Consider the following 20,812-nt stretch of genomic DNA (forward strand, 5'->3'; position numbering starts at 1 on the left):
TTCTGTTTATTTGAGGAGATAGTGGATCAGTTCCTCAGTTACAGAACTAAACATTTACTACAACATTTGTCTTTACTTCTTATTTTAATTGGGGGTGATGTTTGTCCTTTTTTTTCTCCTGACCAAGTACTTCCTCCCACAAACCACTAAGGAAAGGAATTGCAGATTGCAAAGTCCTCTTCAATGTTTCTAATGATGTTATCATTCTGGGGAAGCACTCCTCTTCAACAGAGCAAACTTACCACAGTAATTAATTTCCAAAATTCCTGGTAAAGATACATATTAAAAAATCCTCCCGTTAGTGTCTCCCACCAACATGCTAAACTGTCATATTATACTTTCCTGTCTTATTTCTTCCAGATTTTTTTTCACCTAAAAATAGTTTTGGAAGTGAGATAAGCTCTACCTGCAAAGACATAAAATCTATTCTACGGAAATATATTATGTATCCATTCAGAACCAAAGTACACTAATTCAAATCTTAAGGATCAAAGGCAACATTTTGGCATTTGTGTTTGTAAGTGATACTGACAAACCAACAAGAATACCTAGATTCCTGTTTTAACTTAAAAAGTATGTTTGCTTTTACAAAAATAATTTACTGAACTATAATCTTTATAGAAAAGCAACTTTTAATGGTTAAAATAAAAACCCTTGACTGGGAGAGTGTTTGGAAATATTGACAGAACTTTGACCTTCACCTACTACTCTCTTCCGTGACCCCACTCATATTCATAAACACCTGCCAAGTAACCACATTATACTCTCTCAAAATTCTACAAAATGCTGCTTTTATGCCATGTCTATAAAACCTTCAGCCATAGGTAACTTAGTGGTGGACAGAATCACCAACAATAATTATGACTAATACTGCTCCTCAGCTTCCTGCATTGCCTCAAACTGCCTGGCTTCAAGTATTACTCCTTATTTCAAATTCATATTGCAAGCTCTTGAGGATAAGGATTTTCATCTTTGTGTTCTTTTGTACGAAAAGACGACCAGCAGTTCTGGTCCATAATTAGGGCTCCTGGATTTTCCAGTAATGCAAATAATGCTAATATACACACTTGATAATATTTTAAAATATCCTTAATCAATCTTTCCCCTATCAATTTGAATATGTGCAAAATGAGTAAGATCTCTGAATGAAGAATTGTTAAATGAGATTATATATGCAAAAGCAATTAAATTATTAAATTGAGTTAAGATTTTAAAATCTAGCTTATATTGTAAACATACTACATGGTGTTTTAAGTTACACTAGTGTCAGAAGTCTAGGAACTGACCTCAACCTAAAGGATAAACGTGTATTTTTTCCTTACAAAATATAAATCACCTGAAAGGATTAACTTCCAACCCTACCCCTGCAAAACCAGGCATGTGTATCACTCCCTTTTACACTTTCTACCAACGTTACCACTCACTTTCTCCTAGCAAGCCAGACTGGCATCTGGAGTTGAAACATTACCATCTCTGCTGATATAAAGAAGCATTAGGGCTCTGATAGTGAAAGAACAGCAAAATCCAATGATGAAAGCTAATATATATTTGATACCTTTTACTTCATTTGAAGTACTGCAGAAAAAGCTTTCTTCTCTCCTGTGTGATGTCCTTAAATTCACTGCTGTTTGTTTTGGAAGAATTACGTAAAAAACAGGAACCACTTAAAGTCTGCCTATATATTTTCTTCTGTGGTTCAGCTTCTTCCATAGTGTCCACTATATGATACATCCATGTTCTTGCTGTTTTTTAAGCAGGCAACAATGTATTTCTACATTTAAGGGATTACCATTCTGAGAATGGATAAATAAATAGACTATTAAAAATAACGTTATTTAATACAATTTCCGTTACAAAAACGTTCCCATAGACTAAGATAGTATCAGAACTGGCAGAATAGAGATACAAGAAAATTAATGGAAGCAGACAAAACTTCTTGCTAAGACAATAAAGGAAGTCTTTCAGGATAGGAGTTTCCTAAATTAAAGACAGCAATTCATGAGTGGAGAATTTTAAAGTAGAAGTGATTTCATCCCAAGCACAGCAGAGTAAGACAGAAATGTTTAGAAGGAAACATAGTGACTAGATGTAAGAATGAAAATATTTCAGTACAGAAAGCTGACGCATTACAGAATGTCCTTCTAGCTTTATAGAAGGCTAATAGCATGCTGATGTTCATGATAATTACTTGGGCCAATCGCAGTTGTGCAGAAATACAAGTTAAAAATGGAAACTCAAGTTAAATGTAAAAAAAAACCCCACTAATTTTGCTTCTCAGAATTAATTGTATCATCCAATAACTTTATGCAATTTCATGGTATTTCCACAAATTCTAAAATAAAAACTGATATATTATTATTTGTTATAAAGTAACAGAGATAATGCTAGTATCAAACTTTCCACTGTTTTCCACAGTACAGCTGGACCAATATTCCACTGATCCCAGCTGACACTAACTGTAAAATTTCCCTGATAAAGACATAAAAATGGAATCAACTCTTCACCCATCATCATAGATTTCCACATGGGCCTTTCGTTAGGTAACTTCTCTGTGATTTCATGCTTAAGTGAAATTGATGCTTAATACGCTTAAGTGATGTTGATGCTATACAACAGAGAACACATTTCAAGTTATGATACTTCTGTTACATAATTATCCTTGAATTGCGTCTCTCTTGGAAAAGCATTTGATGGTAATAGTTAAAATATGATAAACTACTCTGATTTTCTCTAGTACTGCCTCTTTAATCTTCAGAGAAAGTCCTTAACCTTATAACTGGGAATCCCTCCCACACCTAACAGGCTCTGGAATAAAGTGGTCATTTATTTAGGCACCTCGAGGAGTAAAGGCTGTCTTCCATTGAATGTGTCATAACTGTTATTGAAACTTGGTAATTCATTTCAACTAGGAAAGTATACACTCAAATTAACTTCATTTTATTATTATGCTATGTGAAAGAGCATACATATTTCACTATGGAAAACATTAGAACTATTTATATTTGTGTCTCAACATGGAATACTTCCAGTCTGACATTTTATCATTAACCTCAAATTTTTTTCCTAAGTCATGATTTTGTACTCACCTTGAAGAAAAAAAAACTTAACCAAACTTAAACAAAAATCACTTCCAATAAACCTAGACTAACATCTTTTTAATCTTGAAAATGCTACTATGATAGTTCCTAAGATGACCTGAATAAATGTTCTGTATTATATTCAAAAGTTTTAAGCAAAATTATTTACCAAATTTTGGTAATCTTTTAAAAACACTGAATAAAGCAAGTCTCCTGTTTCATGTAATTCTATTTTCTTCTCCACAGAGAAAGGTATAGGCATATGGAGTACAAATGATAAATGGGCAGACATGTAGATGACAGCCAAACAATAGCATACCCTAAGGATTTCAGTTAGCCTTAGTCTGCAAAATATTTCTGTGATGTTTTATTGCAAGTTTTAGGATAAAATTAGCATCAGTATCAAACAGAGATTTTATTCAAAATTTGGTGGCTTACAAGCATTAAAATAAAAAACACTTAAAAAAATTAATCCTTCCTTCATCCCTCCCAAGAATTACATATTTTAGTCACGTAAAAATTATGAAGCAGTCTCCAACGCATCTCACTGCATTATGATAAATGATAAATGTCAATTTTAATGTAATGTATCCAATCTGTGAGACAGTTCTACTGTGTTTGGGTTACTTTTGCTAAAACTAGATTAGCACTATCCAAGTGTATACCAAACCATCAAAACCAGCAACTGACTCACAAATCTAGATTAATCCTTGTGATTCCAAAAAATACTGCAGCTCTGGCTACTGCAATTTAAAGAAATGATTGTCTATAAAATAGGGAAGTCCACTCATTATTTCTACCCAGAACAAACTACTTTCAGAATAGTATATTTTATGTCACTTCCTATATTCAAACACAGGTGATCAGAACTGTTGCTTCTGAATGCCAAATAACAAAAATTTGCAAATGTGTTACTATCTACTATGTAGTGTGGCAGAATATCATTAGAAAGGTATGGAACACAGGTGATTATACACAGTTTAAACATAAAATTCTAATTGTAAAATTTAAACAAAGATCCCCTGGAACTGAGAAAATTGTATTATAATCTGCACATTCAGGTTCTGCAACGGTTGAGGGATGCAAGAAATAATGTTTGATCAGACTGCCAGACATCACCTTTGCTGAAAAATGAGGGAGAAGTGGACTGACTGTGATTTGGCATGAAATAGTGAGGAAGAGAGCTTTTGCTCCCTCTGCCTGCTGTCCAACTGACAGGCTGAAACTGGTGCCTGCCATTGATCATCACTCTTGCTGCATACTGAACCTTCAAGAAATGCATCTTGCCACCTTGGCAAAGAGACATAATCAGAATATTCAAATCCTGTGAATTTGACAATGCCAACTGTATGATCAAATTCTCTTCCTTGGTGAGTTAATAAAATGAAAATATGATTCAGATATGTCCTTTTCATCTTGACCTTTCTTCCCAAGTGTAGAAAAAGATTTCTCTTCTGCAGCACCAGGGAATACTACATTTCTTTTTTGTACACAGAAAAAAATGACTGCATACCAAATAAACATGGGTCATCTGTACCAAAAAGACATGGAAAAATTCTTTTATCTTAATGTATAAATACATTTTATTTATACTGCTTCAATTTTAAACAAAATTCCAACAGTATTACTAATGGTAAACTAAAACCTTTTTCTAACCCAGAAGCAAAAGATGTGTTTGTTTTTGTGACATTAACAGTACACACCAAAGCCACTGTCACTGATGAGTCACATTTTGCTAGCAGCTTATATCCAATATTTAAAATTTTTAAAAAGCATTGTGACTATTTTTTCTTTAAAATCTCAATTATTTCTCCAGGCCACAAACATGCAACCAGTACTGACTTCCTGTCTATGAATTTAATCCCACCAGCTATGAGTTAGAGTGAGATCAAATCCTGCCTGATCAAGTTTCACAACAGATCACTCACCAGACTTCAGGAGCTGGAATTCTGAAATTTCACCAGACATCCCAAGAGCTGATAGCATGCTGTACACAGGGTGATGTTCCTTGTTATTTTAATTAGATATATGTAGAAATACTCTAGACTAATCTTTATGTTAGCAAAGACATTAAGGCAAGACCTGTTAGATCAGGCAGGCTTGTTCCTTTCTCTGCATTTTTTACTGTTTTCTCAAGAATATTTTAAAATATCTCAAGGCTAAAGCATTGACCAGTTCATAAGATGACCACTCTAGAATCTTAGCAACATCACCTCTAGGAATATGTTTCTCTTACTACTCAGTTTCTTTCTGCTGAACTCACATAAAAACACATCCTTCCCATTATTTATACACCTGAAACACTTGGTGTCTGCACTATGTGTGGCCACATACAGTAAAGCTATTTAGGAAGAACAGGTAATTGTTTCATTAGTGCTCTGCTTTGTGTTAGGTAAATAAAATGAAACTCAACATTTTGTATACACAATAGTCCTTTCACAAAGGAAAGGAGGTAGATGTGATGTACAACTTCTTTTTATTTCCTTTGAAGCAACAGGCATTATATTAACAATAAATTGTAACGACATGAAAACCCATAATGATTTCCTATCAAAATGCTATAGCGAACATAGATGGTAAAATACGTATTTGACTGATATAGCTCTACAACATTTTTAGATTTACTACAGGCTTTCTCATTGATAACTCTAGCTGGAACACCACTTGCGTAGCAACACCAATGCACACACAAATGAAAACCTGCATCACTATTAGATTCACAATTCCTGTCTATTCCTGGCTACCAAGAACACTGTGCAGTTTCAACAGGGATAGGTGAAATAATATTTAATATGCTGCTGGCATTAAACACAGTAATCTGATAACAGAAACCTCAATAAAAACAAATACATCCTGCCAAGCACTACTTCACCATTTTTGGAAAGCATAAACACAGTCACACTTATCACAGAGGTAAGACAGTTCTTCATATTGAAAAAACAGTATTGGAATACCTGTGGTCCGCCTACAGAAAAATGAAATGCAGCTTGACGTGTATGTGTGCACATGCATGTTTGTGAAAACTACTCTGTATATGGTAATAAAATAAAATTGACAAGCAACTCCGCAGAAAAGGCCATGACAGAGTTTGACAGTGCAAACATACCAGTTTTCCTGAAGGTATTTTATTAAAAAAACAAATAATGCCCAAAACAATCTTATATTAATTTGTACATTTCTCTTGACTTACTGGAGACAGAGCAGCAATATGCTGTGTTAAGCAATAAAACCTTGATCATTTGATCTAGAATTTCGATAAAGGGAAACCCAGTGAAAAGAGAACTTATAACCTGTTAATACATTAGAAAGCAGGAAGTTCAAGGGAGAAAAGTAAAGCAGCAGGATTTGATATTATTTCTCCCCAAAACAGGGGAAGAGGAACATTAGTTTAGCGTAACTCTAGAGCAGGAGTCCCTCCAAAGGGTTACAGAGATGTTCATGTGGTGGAAAATGATATGCATTTTTCTTAATTTAAGAATACTGATGCAGAATCTTGTTCCTGCATAGTCACTCTAGTCTAGGATACCATTCTGAAAACCACTACAGAAGCTGAAAATGCTCCAAAATGTTTCATTTTTACTCAAATTCCAAACAGAACCTTAAACTGTTAATTATAACTAATCACTGCAAAGTTTGTCTACTGATCTTGTATTCTGAAAAACACATCAGTTAGTGCTTAGTATGAATAGTTTCATACAAGAGTAAGTACTTTTGCCAAAGAATTGTATCTAATGGGACATACCAAAGGGGGCCATTGCTGAACCTGAGGATTAGATCTGGGAAAAACAAAATTCTTTTTCTATTATGCATTAACAGCTGGCTTTTGCAACTTAACAGTCAGGTTACTTTAATTTCTAATTCAGGTCCGGAACATTTAAAAAAAAAAAATATATCATGCTTCTTACATCCGTGGACTCACCATTTCCTGACTCTACAGCTTTAGAGTTAAACAGTAAGTATTTAGGTACTTAGTACTAGGTTGTTACACAAAAGATTTCAGAGAACTTTTTGTGACAGAAATGGTGTGAGATCTGAGATCTTGGTACTCCTAACAAAAATACAAGCGTATAGAAGAAATATTCTAGATTCAATCCATCTTTTTGTTCTTGATTGTGAAATTATAATTTATTTAAGCTCATTTCTACACTCTTGATACTCCACACAGAGAAAACGGTTTTGTTTAGTATTTTTTCTCCTATTTGATCACACTTTACCAAATGAGGAATCTAACCAAACTGCTACAAATCCCCAAAATACTCTCTGTACCTCTTGAGATAAAGAGCTATGTGGACTTTCTTGGCCATTTTTATTAGAAGAACTAAAAATCACAAAATAAAACAAAACTGAAGTCAATCTTTCTTCACAACATAGGATTAATGCAGTAGCAAGAATAAAATACGGAAATGGAAAATCTATAGCTCATTAGCTCTTTCTCCAAATTAAGTATTAGTGGCAGCTACAAATGACAAACAACTCATGATTCGCTTACTCAAGGGCTCAAGAGAGGGAATAGAAAAAAGATGAACTTGTAATTAAAGATGGCAGAATGTTTATTTGCTCAGATTGAAAATTTGAATGTATTACCACACTAGCTTATATAAGAGAATGAAAATACTCTGTAGACTCTTTCCAGAAAGCAGTCTTGGGGTATTATGTACAGCTCTAAAACAAAGCCCATTTTTTACTTACTTTCTCACAGTTCAAACAATTAGAAGTGAGAAAATCTACCATTTTATGCTCTATGTATATATTAAATACTGTCTTAAACAGAAGATGTCAAGAAACTTCCAATACATATGACTTTGTCAAAATTGCTCTCAGCTTCAGCAGATGTATCTGTGTTCTATGACTGGTAAAGTTCACCGTTTTTTATTCTAAAAACTATATGACAGAATCTATTTCTAGTTTAAAACAACCAGAAACTGTTCAATTAGAAGGTATAGTTTAAATTAAAAAGCACTGACTGATTTCTCAGCTAATTGTTGCAGAAATGTTAGTTTCTATTCAGCTAAAAAAGGAATCTCTTTGCCTTTTATTTATGGCTACTCATAAATGCCTCATGTACCATCTGAACAATGGATGATTATATTTTTCTTAATTTCTGTCCCATTATTAATGTCTATCTAGGCTGTCACAGTAACTAATATTTTGCAGTACCATAATGCATCAAATACCAATGATTAAACACTTATCTCCCAAACTGGGTTGTATAACAATATTCATGTTGAAGAAATATTGTTTAATATTGCAAGCAAGTCCATATTCTGAACCTCTTATGTCCTCAGATATGTACATCCTAAAAAGTGACACTTGAGCAAACCAGAACTGGTAAAAATGCTACTGTATTGGGACACTGAAATAACTACAGTCATACTACAAAAGTTCTGCTTTTGAAATAACTGCTTGCAGAATTTGCATTATTTATATTTCTATATTTACTATCATATTTTATCACTATCAAACACTAGGCAAAAAAAAGAGAAAAAAACCAAGACATTGAAAACAAATATACATCATATTCTCCAAAGTTAACAACTACACAGATTGAAAACTTAACGTGTCCTTTTTGGCCAATGCTTAACATGCCAAATTAAACAAAAAAAGTACTCCAATAAACAGGTTTTACACAGTAACATCAGAAATTATTCTTTTCAATTACTTTAGCGACTAATTATAATTCAGTGATAATTCTCTAGCCCATTATATAAGCCTGCATTTAGTTCTGGGTGAATTTATCATAATCATTATCACCCAACATCACTTAAGTGTAATTCAGAAGCAAAGTCCATAACGGCCTATTAAAAGACTTCCATTGACATCAATCAATCTTAGAATGAACCTTCCTACCTGCCATGTATCTTCCGTCATCACTTTCTTCATTTTAACAATGATTGTAATGCAAAAAAACCCCCCCCACAAAATAGGAGTTGTTTTCAATAATACCTTACCCTATAAAAAGCAGTTGTCAGTGGTAGCAACGCTGCAGCAATGCTATATTCTTCTGAAGATGAACAATCCTTCAAGAAAAACACATGAAGAAAATAAGCAAAACCATTTTCAATGTTATGCATTATAAATTCATTTCTGCTTTATGGAGTCCCTCTGATATCCTTCCTATACACAACGTAACTTTTAATCACTTGATATTATGTGTGTTCGTGTGTGCGTACATACACATATCTTCCCTTGATTTCTGCTAAATAGGTAATACTATGATTCTTCCAATCTAAGGAACTTATTAGCAGCTTTCTCACTCCCAGGTCCAAAATATAATTTCACCAACATAGTTTACATAAAAAAAGGAAAGTATTCCTCATTCAGGAAACAATAAAAAGGTAGCTTGCTTCCATTTGGGTCAACAGCAAATCTGACTAAAATGGAAGTGACGTGATGACAAAAGAATGTACTTTCAAAAAGTTTACAAAAAGAAATTGACATTTATTTAATATGAAATAATCACCTCCACAGTCTCTACAAAGTTTGGCACAAGGTTAACTTTAAAAGAAGATGAAAACCCACTCTTTCCACAGTCTCAGAATGCCTCAGTCAACAGTCAAGTGTCTCATTCATGTCTCTCTAGGCTGAAAGGTGTATGCCAAAGTAAATCAACTAGTAATTGCACTGATGAAAATAGTGATTTTATTACGGAAGTCTTTTAAAAGAAACCAGAACTGGAATGTAACTTAATATTTAAAAAACAAACTACTTGAATTTTTAAGACTTTTTTTAAAAACATAGAACAAAAAATACGCAACAGGAGTTTAAAAAGGTACTTTTTTTTTAAAGTGACCGGATTTTTTTACTAGCTCTTTTTGCCAACACTGAAGAATACAATAACACACAGAGCTCTACTAGACAAATGTATCACCATTGTGCCCCTGGATGATGAATGGCAAAACATTTCCATTTGAACAATCCATTTCAATATTTTTAACATTCGTTCTTACAATGGGCACCCTCGAACTCAAGCCACTCTCCTATTATCTATAACGTCTGACCAAATTCCAAAATTGAAGTATCCCAAGGGTTCCTCTGCCAGACTTTTCATTTATGCCTTCATCTCATATCAGAGTTCTCTAAAACACACCAACTAGCAAAAACTTGGCACCAGCCAACTGTGATAGCAGAAATAGAAAATCTGCATTACAGAAACAATCACGTTAAGGATCATTAGGGTGTTATTTGTATTCATCTCTCTCTTCTTTCTTAAATAGCTGCTGAGTGATTATGGACTGCAGGTTTAAAACAATAGTCAAAAAAACTCATCACAAGACTATTTTGCTTCTCAATACTTTAAAAATCCATTTCATCCTTTGTGATTTCCCAATAACAAATACTTAATCTTCAATTAATCAAGCTCACCTAAACAGAATACCAATGTCCAAACACATTTAAATATAGTAGCATTTAGAAAACTACTTACATATGGATTCTGAAAAGGTGTACAAAAAGTTCATAGATGTGAAGCTTTATTTCTGCACAGTTACTGAAGGTTTTAACATGTTTAACTCTGCATGAATGCATGTATGCTAACTGTGCATGGAAAACAAAAGGTGTGCAAGTGCTCACACTTCATAACACATTCCAATCTGGTAGAGGAAAACAGTAAGAAAAGTGGACACTGCAAAACTCAGTATTTGTTTTAATGATGCTTTTCAGTATTATTCAGGCACGTATATAAAAAACCCAAAATTAGTTTGTAAGATGTCAGAACAGTAAGTCTAAAAGACATAGCCTCAGCTGCTTTTCATTTTCAATTTCTGCATTATTTCCTATTGCTATCTATATCCTTAACCCCCATTTGGAATTTAGCACATGTATTTGTAGTTTAATATAAAGATAAGATAATATGTTAGTATTTTTTCACTTAACCAGAAAACTTCCCATTTAAAATGAGACATTAAAACCTTTAGGAATGCTCTACAGTTTTCAGAGAAATACATATCTTATTTCCATACGTGCTTATTTATAACCAGGTATAAAATGATCCACCCTCATTGTTTTAAGTTATCTACTTAATCCCTTAGCTCAAATCATTTGTAAGAGTTTTGGCTTTTACCCAAAATATACATAAAAATATCTTTATAAAAACTGAGTAATGTATCTTCACCTAGAGAGCATTCAATATTCCAAGAGCTAAAATATGTCTCAAAGATATATATCATCACCACATAAACAACACAGTAGATTATTTTTCCATTCCTTCTTGCAAGTATGAAATTCTCCACATATTCTATGTCAGCAGTACCCGCTGGACTTGTAGTATGAAAGTAATATATATTTTTTTTTTCTTCTTCTCCAGCATATGACAAGAAATGTAAAATGATCTCAGTTAGGAATAAAGTATAATACTGCTTTTTTAAGAATAGTGAAATTAATTAACTCTTTATCTGCTTTGTTGCTGCAAGACAGAATGCCATAGTTAACAGAGACATCGCACTGAAATCTTAGCTTCTCAACTTTACAGGAAAACCAAAGTACTGGAAATGTCATATATGTATTGTATACAATTGATTTAGACTCCTGAAACAAAGAAATCCAGCTGCCTTATCTATAAAAAGGTCTCTAATACTGTGAAAAGTATCTCTTACTACTGCCACAGAAGTAGACAAATCAAATACCATAAAAGAATGAAAGCTGTTGCCCGTAATTTGCACAAAACGAAGCTGAAACACATCTGTGGAAGAAAAATTATCCCCAGCAAAGTTATTTCTTAAAAACAATATCTTATGACAGTGAAATACAGACTTCCACCAAGCCATGTGCAGAGTACTACTTTGAATCCATGCCTGAGTGAAGACCTGGCACATTATTCTGGCCATACTGATCATATATTCAGATAGTTGCTGAACTATGTAGCAGATTGGAAGTGTTACAGGAATTCATGTGCATTTAAAATAGTTTTGCTATACTGAATCAACAAATGAATAGTAAAATGAGAATGTTTTTCTGTACGTTATTTACTTTGACAATACATGCGATTTACTTTTATGTTCTGCTCAGTTTAAACAGGCAGCAAAAGTCTGGTGGTTAGGTATTGTCATTATATTGCAGAACTGACAACTATGAAGTCACACATTTTGACCGCTTGGATGCATGGGACTGGTAGTATCTGGTGAGGCACTGATGGCTTTTGGAATCTGGTAGGTTGCTTAGGCTTCTGGTGCTGGAGAGGAGAGGCAACTCTTCTCCTCATTCTTGACTTTGGAGCAAGTACTGACCTGAAGTTTTCTTTGGAAAACAAGGTATTGTATGTCATCATTAAGCTGAGATGCCCTCCACAATCTGATCCTACTGATGAACAGCTAAGAAAAGGCACCGCAGGTAAAGGTTCCTCCTTGATCTGCTACTGAAGGTGCAAGCCCAGATTCAACAATGCCCATAAGCACCCTTTGATGTTCCACTGACTACAAGAGCAAGCTGAAGTCAGTGAAGCACAGTGACAGTTAAGCACAAGCTTACATACCTTCCTGAACAGGCTGCAGTAGGGATTTCTACTTTCTCTTAGTCACACAATAAAAATCTAGGAGAGATATATAAAATATCTGATAACGTTTGGACTGAAATTTTCTTTTTAAATCCATCTTGATAGTCTCTCTCCTTAATTGTTAGCTGATACAGTACGTTTCCTGTGGTAAACCACATTCTGCTTTGGGCAGTAAGCTTTTCAGACAGACACCACATTTGTAATAATCTACAGAAATCTGAGTATGTTGAAAACTTGAGACCCAATTTTGCTTTACATTCAGCAGCACTATAAATAAATGGAATTACCCGCAGGCCTGCTATCCCACGAAATTAACATAACATGCAGTGAATGCATTCAAACTAAAAAGCTAAACATGGCATCTCTTGATCCATTCTTTTTCAGCCACACAGTATGATGCATGCATGCTCTATCAAAAATACTGCTAAAGTAACCCTCAACACTGCATTGTCCCTCTTGAGAAATACTGAATGCTGTCAATTTTCTTGAAGACCAAGAGCATTTATCACCATGCAGGACTAAGCTTATAATGAATCAAGAAAAACAATTCCAGAAACTTTAGTGTCATATGTGTTTTTAAAGCACTAAAACAAGAACTGTTAAGTCAGCGTGCGTAAGGTAACCATAAACTATGTGCTACATTGGCTACAAATTACAGGTGAAATACTGGTTCCAAATTCAACAGGTTATTTCAGTGGTGCCAGGATTTAATCCTTATCGTTACAGATATACTACGTGAGCACAGTTTTACTGAATCACAGAAATTTTATTGCTGACGCAGTTTACATTTTGGAAATATAAACTGTCACACATAATGCGCAAGACTTTTTTTGTCTGAAGTAGTAAGAGAATTCAGCAGTCCAGTTTAGCAAGGAATAGGGATTCACCATGTAGAACTGCAATGTAATTCAAAACTAGAACTGAATTTTAATGAGCCCATTTTAGAAAAATCATTTTCATTAGACAAGATGAATAAAGTTTATGCATGGTATATAAATACAATATTAATGCAACTGAACTATTAAAACCAGTAGTTTTTATCAAAGAAAACCTATTCCCTGTTAACCAACGTTACAACCAATGCCCTTCTTTATATTCAATCTCAGCAGAGTTAAAAATCCAAGAAAATAATCTGACAATTTCACAATGTACTGATTATATCTAATATAATTATATGCTGCCTTGAATGAAAGGTGAAAAAAACATAGTCCTACTTGGAATTTCCAATGTAGCTTTTAAAAGTATCTATACTATAAGTTTTAACTCCACAGATAAAGCTATCATCTGCAGCAATAGTCAAAGTGACATATTTTGCTGGAATAAATGCCAATATGACACTAATTACTTAGATTACTTATTACTAACAGCATATAATTAACTTCAAAAGAAAGCGTGGAATCTTCTTATTGAAATTATGGTCAAAATTGTTTTTTCAGTGAAAATTAATGTACAGTTACTTTCTTTCTAATATTCATATACCATTTTTCCTAGTGAAGTTAACATCACTGCTAGCCACTGCTCTACTTTATAACGGTATCAAGGTTTTCTTTTTTTCTTGTCACCAAAGGTAAAATCAAACCTTTCTGAGACAGCTACAATTTTGTTAAATGCAACTCTTCTGGGACTTATGAAACAGGATGGAAGAAAGACATACCTAGGAGGCCCATATAGCTTATCAGCAGAACTACACCACCACACTCAAAATGTGGAATATACTGCCTTATGTAATTCTTATCACTTTTAAAACTTCTCAATTTGATGTATACAGTCTTGCAAAGTTATTAACTCACAAAACCCCTCTTCCTTCATAAATGACCCTAGCCCATTTTACATGTTACTCATTAACACAAGCTTTTAAATTAAATTTTGTTCTACTTAAACACTGTTGCAGTGACTCTCAGTAAAGAAAATTTAAAAAAAAACATACACTCTTATTATCTATTGTTGCCAGGTTTAACATTGACCAGAATCACACTTTGGGCTTTTGAGGAGCAACTTCTCAGATTGCTACCTGGTTTACTATCTGACAGCAGTAATTCAGCACAAAGTAGACAGACTTCACCTGTGCTCTGAATTATGCCAGATGTAATACTTTCTTCATCCTCTATGACCGTTATGGTCATGCAAGTGCAAATGCAGAAGACAAAGGAACTGCACCCAACCCAGAAGAATCCTCACCATTTTGTCGGGTTTGTGATCTTTCTGCCTGACTGGGAGTCTTCAAAATGACCATTTCATTAAGGAACCTATCCTGCCAGCAATAGGATGCAGGATGCTGTAGGTCTGCCTTTTCAGGTAGCAGGAGATCCAATTCCATGTTAGAAGGATTTTACTTCCTGAGGAGTTTCATATTTGTCTTCACCTGGCCCTGAATTCCCATAGGTTTGTCTGTCCTTGAAACATAGCAGTATAAGGGACAGAATTCAGCTGACACCATTTAGATGGAATTACACAACCACATAATGTTCACTGATTTTTAAGTTTCCTTTTGCTTTACTCTGCATGTTCAAAAGTTAACAAATGCAGCACGTTTTCTCTATGCAGTTCCATTGTACTTCTGATCTCACAGCAAGCCAAAAGAAGAAACATTTTATTCAAAGAAGAGCTGTTGAGTCTCCCCTCCTCCTTCTTTCTCAATAAATACATTTCCATCTAGGGTTGAGATTAGTAATTTCCTCCTTCTCCTAAGAAATTATATTTAGGAAATCAGGAACCTCAATTTTTATGTGCATAAATTACACATTCTTCACTCTATTTTTACTGTACCCCAAAAGCCTAAAAACATTTAACTTTTTTTGCAAGATACTGATAAACACAAGAATGCCATCCCTTGCGTCTAAGCACATCTGAGTTTCTTTAACAGAAATGCCATGCATGTTTCTGAATACTGTCATGAGGCCCATGGCAATAAAGTTCAACATACTCAGGCTGTAATCTTCTCCCAAGGAAATGGTTGGGATGCCAAGATGCCTTTTGACTTTTATTTCACAGCAGGGCTTCATTCACAGTGACTCTGTCCAAACCTTAAACTACACCAGCTGTGATACAAGGTCCTGCACAGTAATTTGTAAAAAGTATTTGACAAACAACGTTCAAATGATAGAATACATTGCAATTCATGACAAAACAGTGATCAATATCCATTAACTACTCAGTTGGAAAGGGGTGATTAATTCATAATGTATCTACAGGCTGCAGTGTACTCCTAAAGCCCTGGTAGACCACAGCACTTATGCAGTGATTCCAAAACATAAGTACAGGATACTTTGTAAACCACTTTACAGACGGCCTGCTTAATTGACTTCAGGAACAACGGGAAAATGTTTAAAATATTAGAAGAACTATTAAAATAGATGCAATATTCCAGTATAGTCCAGTTATGTATCAGTGAATCAGTTCACAAGTACACAGTGAACGTTCTTATGCATTCTAGCATCCATTCAGTGTGCAGCAGTATCTCTTCTCCTAAATTACAAGCAAAGTCACAAACTTTCAAGCATGTAAGAATATGTTCATCTTAATTTAATTTTACTGTTCTCAAAGTTTCATGCTATTTTCTAATTTCATATACTTTTAATAAAAATGCATCACATCATCAGTGCACATTCTACACTATTTTTAGAACTTAACAGGAATTAACACCTTTTTTTAAAAAAAGGTCAGATTTCTACGGGTATGTAAAGTGATTCACTGAAAAATCGTTTTTTCAATTTAGAAAAATATTGTTTGGATAGAAGTGGAATTTTATACCTATCTGAAATGTCAGCTCAAATCAATTACTTAAAGAGTCTGGGTCTAGTTCACTAGGGAGAAGCTGAACAAACAACGGCTGATGAAATGTAACTTGGAAGCAGGCTCACTGAAAATTTTCCATTTCATATGTGATGACAAAATAATATTTTATTTATGCTAACAACCCTCACTGACATCACCTTAGAAAAGAGAACTACTAAATTCCAAACTTGTCCCCTTGGGATACTCTCTTACAGGTACCTTGTCAATTATAACTGAATTTCCAGGGAAACAGAAATAAAACCTTCGTCAACACCTCAAAGAAGGCAAGGAACAGGTACGGGGTATCTACAGGCTGGACTGTAGGGAGCAAGTCCTCAATGAAGGCATTTCCAGAAACATGAAGAACAAGAAAGCGTTTGAGAACAGAAGACAGAGGCTGACCAAGGGCAAATGGATCAATCTCTACCATGAAATAACAAGTGCCATAACTGAAGAAAGTACAGCATGTCTCATTTACCTTGGCTTTAACAGGGGTTTTGACACAGGCTCCTTTGGTATCCTTGTAGGCAAGTTGAGGAGATAAGGTCTAGATGAAAGAGGGGAAAACTGATTGCACTGTCAGACTCAAAAGACAGTGCTCAATAATTCCAAGTTTAACAAGCAGGTGGTTGTCATGTTTTCAGAGGCTGATACTGCGGCCTAATGTTTTCATTAACAACCTGTAAAATGTTATGAAATGCATTTCATCATATTTCTGGGTGACATCAAATTTGAGGGAGTGGTAAATACACTGGAGGATAGGACTGTTACTAACCGGCATCACAGCCTGTCAGAAATAGACTGACAAGAACCTCCTGAACTTCAACAAAGGCAAATGAAAAGTTCTGCACAAGGGACAGGGTAACTCCATGCAAAACATAAGCTACATATGAACTGCACCTGGAACCATGTGCTTCCATTACACATGTCAAAACAAGACCTAAAAATTAGATAAAGGTGCAAAATTAATTACTTTCTTTTGTTGCTGTTTACAGATATTAGAAAACTCTGTACAGTACAAACAGCTCCAAGGAATCGGTAAAGTAGATAGTATTGCAGTTGAATTGAACACGCACTCAGCATGAGAGGAAATGGAAATATTATTGAGTACCTTGATGTCCGAAAAAAAAGCATTATAAGAACAGCAACAGGCAGAAGTAGTGAACAGATCTACAGTAGTTATGTTTCTCAAAGAAATATGTGTGATAAAGAGTAAGTAAGTGGAAACAATGCACAAGACTGATAGGAGATAGGAGGGGGAAGAATATCTTGTACCAAGTCAAAAATGTTAAACCATTAGTCTCAACAAGAGATATACTCATATCAGGGGCAAAGGAACAAAACAATTGGAGAGCTTAAGGATCTCATCCAAGAGATGGAAACTGTCAGGAGAATGCAGAACTGAAAGAAGCCCAAAAGAACTAAATAAGTATACAGAGGGAAAACACTGTGCTCAACCAGCACAGACAAAAATTATTGGAGAGAAACCTTATGCCAATTTTTTAACAAATAATATATATATTGATACACCGAATGCATCCACAGGGTTCTGGCAGGTATCCCTGGGAACTTAAGTACATGCTGGTGTGGATGCAACGCTGCCTCTGGGAGACGCATTTTTCACAAAATGCCAAAAGTGGAGTCTCAATATGTATTTGACATCTTGTTGCCGGACAGCTTCAGTTTTTCTACGTCAACCTTGATAGTACTGAGAAGCTTTGCTACAAGTTTGGCAGAGGCACCAGTTAGTCTGTGTACAGCTGCACCAAAGGACACCAAGAACGACATCAACCAGCTGCTTCTGGAAGAAGTTTTCTTGGATCAGCTTTGTTGGTGCAGCTCCATTTCTGCATTCGTGAAACAAGTGTCAGCTGCTGGAAAAGGATACTTCTACGATGACCTGCAGTGGCTGCAGAATTTCAAAGATGACAAAGTGGGGTTTTGTGGTTTTTTTGAGGTAATTCTGCTTATTATAAGGTTGTGAATCTTAAATTCAGCCAGCAAGGGCTTTCCAGCAAGGGGTTTTTCCATGCTTAGGCGCAAATCATGCATTGTATTAGTTGTGCTGGAAGATTTGACAGAACCTAAAATCCCTTGTTGCCAACCCTGCTGCCAGACCTCTCAGTTCCTTAATCGACTGGAATGTAAATTTTCTGTTATGTTTCAAAGAGTAGTTGCAGTTTTAACAACTTTAATACAAATTGTTGTACAAGTTGCCTAATCCAAAAATCAACCTTGTAACAACATCAGAATAGGCTCATTCCACATCATGAAAAAATCATGCTACTAAAGCCATTATCAGAAATAGCTCATTTTTCTGGAGAAAAAACTCCCAGCAAATTTAAGGCTTTATAGCCTGGCTGATAAAGTCTTTTAAAGGATAACAGTTCATATAAAAGAATACCGAAAGCAAATTTGGGAAACTGAAGGATATACATAGTATGCGATTAGGTCGCATGTTGTAGAGCACTGTCAATCTTGATCAAATCTGTGTGATCCAGGAAGAATGTTATTGCAAAGCCTGGAAAGCCCAAGAGATTCAGAGATTTCAAAAGCGGCTTGATTTAGTAAAGTACTCCCTCCAAGGTAACATTCATCAATGAAATAAGTACATTCTAATACAAATATTTAAACTATGGAAAAGAAAACTTAGAAAAACAGAGTATTTTTATTTTACTTACTGTAAAGTATTTTAAGTGTTCAGATTGTACTTTCCAGTGCATGGGCAGCAGCTTCTTTCAGATGGATACAGATTTTATTTGAAATCTTACACTTTTCTGTGGTTCAGTAATACAAGTATGATAAGTGCATGCGAGATGTGGGAACTATTTCTTATGAAACTTATTAAAAATTAGTTCCTTTAATGTTAATATTGTGTTTGTTTTTCTAAGAATACAAGCAAAAACAATTGTGAAGCATTTTTTTGTAAGAGATAAATAAAGACAATGGAAGAAACGACTTTGAACTGGCAATTGTAAAACTACCCTCTGAATCTTACAGTCTTAGAACTGGTTGTATTGATACTTTTCTCTGGTATTTTCAAATGACTCCAGGAAATCTGAAGGTTAGAATTCCATGAATTAACTCTTCTGACTTTGATTACAGAAGGGAAAAAGCAAGCTCCCAGAATATACTGGTTTATCATCTAATTGAAGCAGCTTGTTTGCATGTCCTTGAAACAAATTCCTGATCTGTGTTAGAACAGTTCTGCAAGGCAAACACTACCAGAGGAAAGAAGAAATCCTTGAGCTTGCTGTGCAGACCAAAGAAGCAGAAGTGTACTAGGGAACATTGCTGTAGCACTGTTTCCCAGCAAAACTGTTTTTTTGCTACAAATTGTAAGAAATCTTGGTATGATCCCTTTCTGTTCCATAGCCTTCTAAATTATTGCTAGTAGCAACATCCAGCTAATCAGCCACAGAGAAAGTCTTGTTTGCCAGCTTTCAGCTTGCCAGTTAATCCATTTTAAAACCCTGACAGATCTTCTCCTAAGCTATATCTGATCTTCCTTCCTTCAGGTCTTACTCCAAACGCCTTTCTGCTTTGTTCTTACCTTCTTGAAATTATAGGGGAAAATGCAGAAAGGGGAGTTCTGCTATGGAAGCACAGTAAATGGCAATGAAAAGAATCATAAAAGACAACTTGGGATACAGTGAGATATTAGTGAAGTATTAAGTCCCAGCTACACTCATGCTGTTTGAGATTCCTTCCACATAATTCATATTTCGAGCTTTCAGATGAATGAGTCAGATTACAATGGGTTAAAAAAAAAAAGAGTGGGTAGTGAAAATAAAAAGTGAGAAGTTTAAGCATTAGCAATGGCTTTGGCATCCTAAAAACATCAAGACTCCAATTCCTGAGAATGCAGTAGCAAATTACCAAGTGAGTGTAGAACAGAATTCTGAAGATCAATAGCTAATTTCTGGACAGCATGGCATTATTTAGTGTGTATACTGAGTGAAACACAAGGTATCAGCATGAACTGTTAGCCATGTACAATAAACATAAAAGTGATGACTCAGAAGATAGATATTTCTAATCTGTGTTGCTTCCTACACAAGAAATATGAGCAGATAGCCTGATACATTTTACCATCTTCCTAGTCCTTTGATCTTGCCTGCTAGTTCTAAGTAGCAAAGAAATCCTTAGGCTTCCAGGAAGACCATCACTATCAGAGTTGACATGAATCCCACAGTCTCCACCGCCTTCTCTTTCAGTACCATGCTAGTGTCCCATGGCCACATTTTGCCCAAGCTCCTTATGCTGCTGAAATTTTGGATCTTGTTCTTTGCTGTTTCGTAATATTTAAGAGCATAGCTTTTGATTTAGTACTTGGAGACATCCTGCTAGGTCATCTTAGTCAACAACTACATAAAAATTTCAAAAAACTCTTATTTACCACCCTTCTTCTTTGAACCTTCTCCTCCCCACAGAAAATAAAATCATAAAGATCTGCACTTTCTACATTAATACA

General features: G+C 34.9%; 1 protein-coding gene across 8 annotated transcripts in view; it reads right to left on the bottom strand.

Annotated features, from left to right (window-relative positions):
* SBF2 (SET binding factor 2) overlaps positions 1–20,812 on the bottom strand; it is a 288,417-nt gene that overhangs the window by 73,493 nt on the left and 194,112 nt on the right. For 4 of the 8 annotated variants that reach the window (XM_064452699.1, XM_064452703.1, XM_064452701.1 and 1 more), the window contains exons 17-18: positions 16,817–16,885; positions 9,026–9,094 (exon numbers count right to left, since the gene is read on the bottom strand). In XM_064452699.1, coding sequence (XP_064308769.1) covers positions 9,026–9,094; positions 16,817–16,885 — 138 coding nt within the window. The remainder of the gene's footprint in view (positions 1–9,025; positions 9,095–16,816; positions 16,886–20,812) is intronic. The other 4 variants (XM_064452705.1, XM_064452704.1, XM_064452702.1 and 1 more) reach the window with 1 other exon arrangement.

This window comes from Phalacrocorax carbo, chromosome 5, assembly GCF_963921805.1.
Source record: "Phalacrocorax carbo chromosome 5, bPhaCar2.1, whole genome shotgun sequence".
NCBI lineage: Eukaryota > Metazoa > Chordata > Aves > Suliformes > Phalacrocoracidae > Phalacrocorax > Phalacrocorax carbo.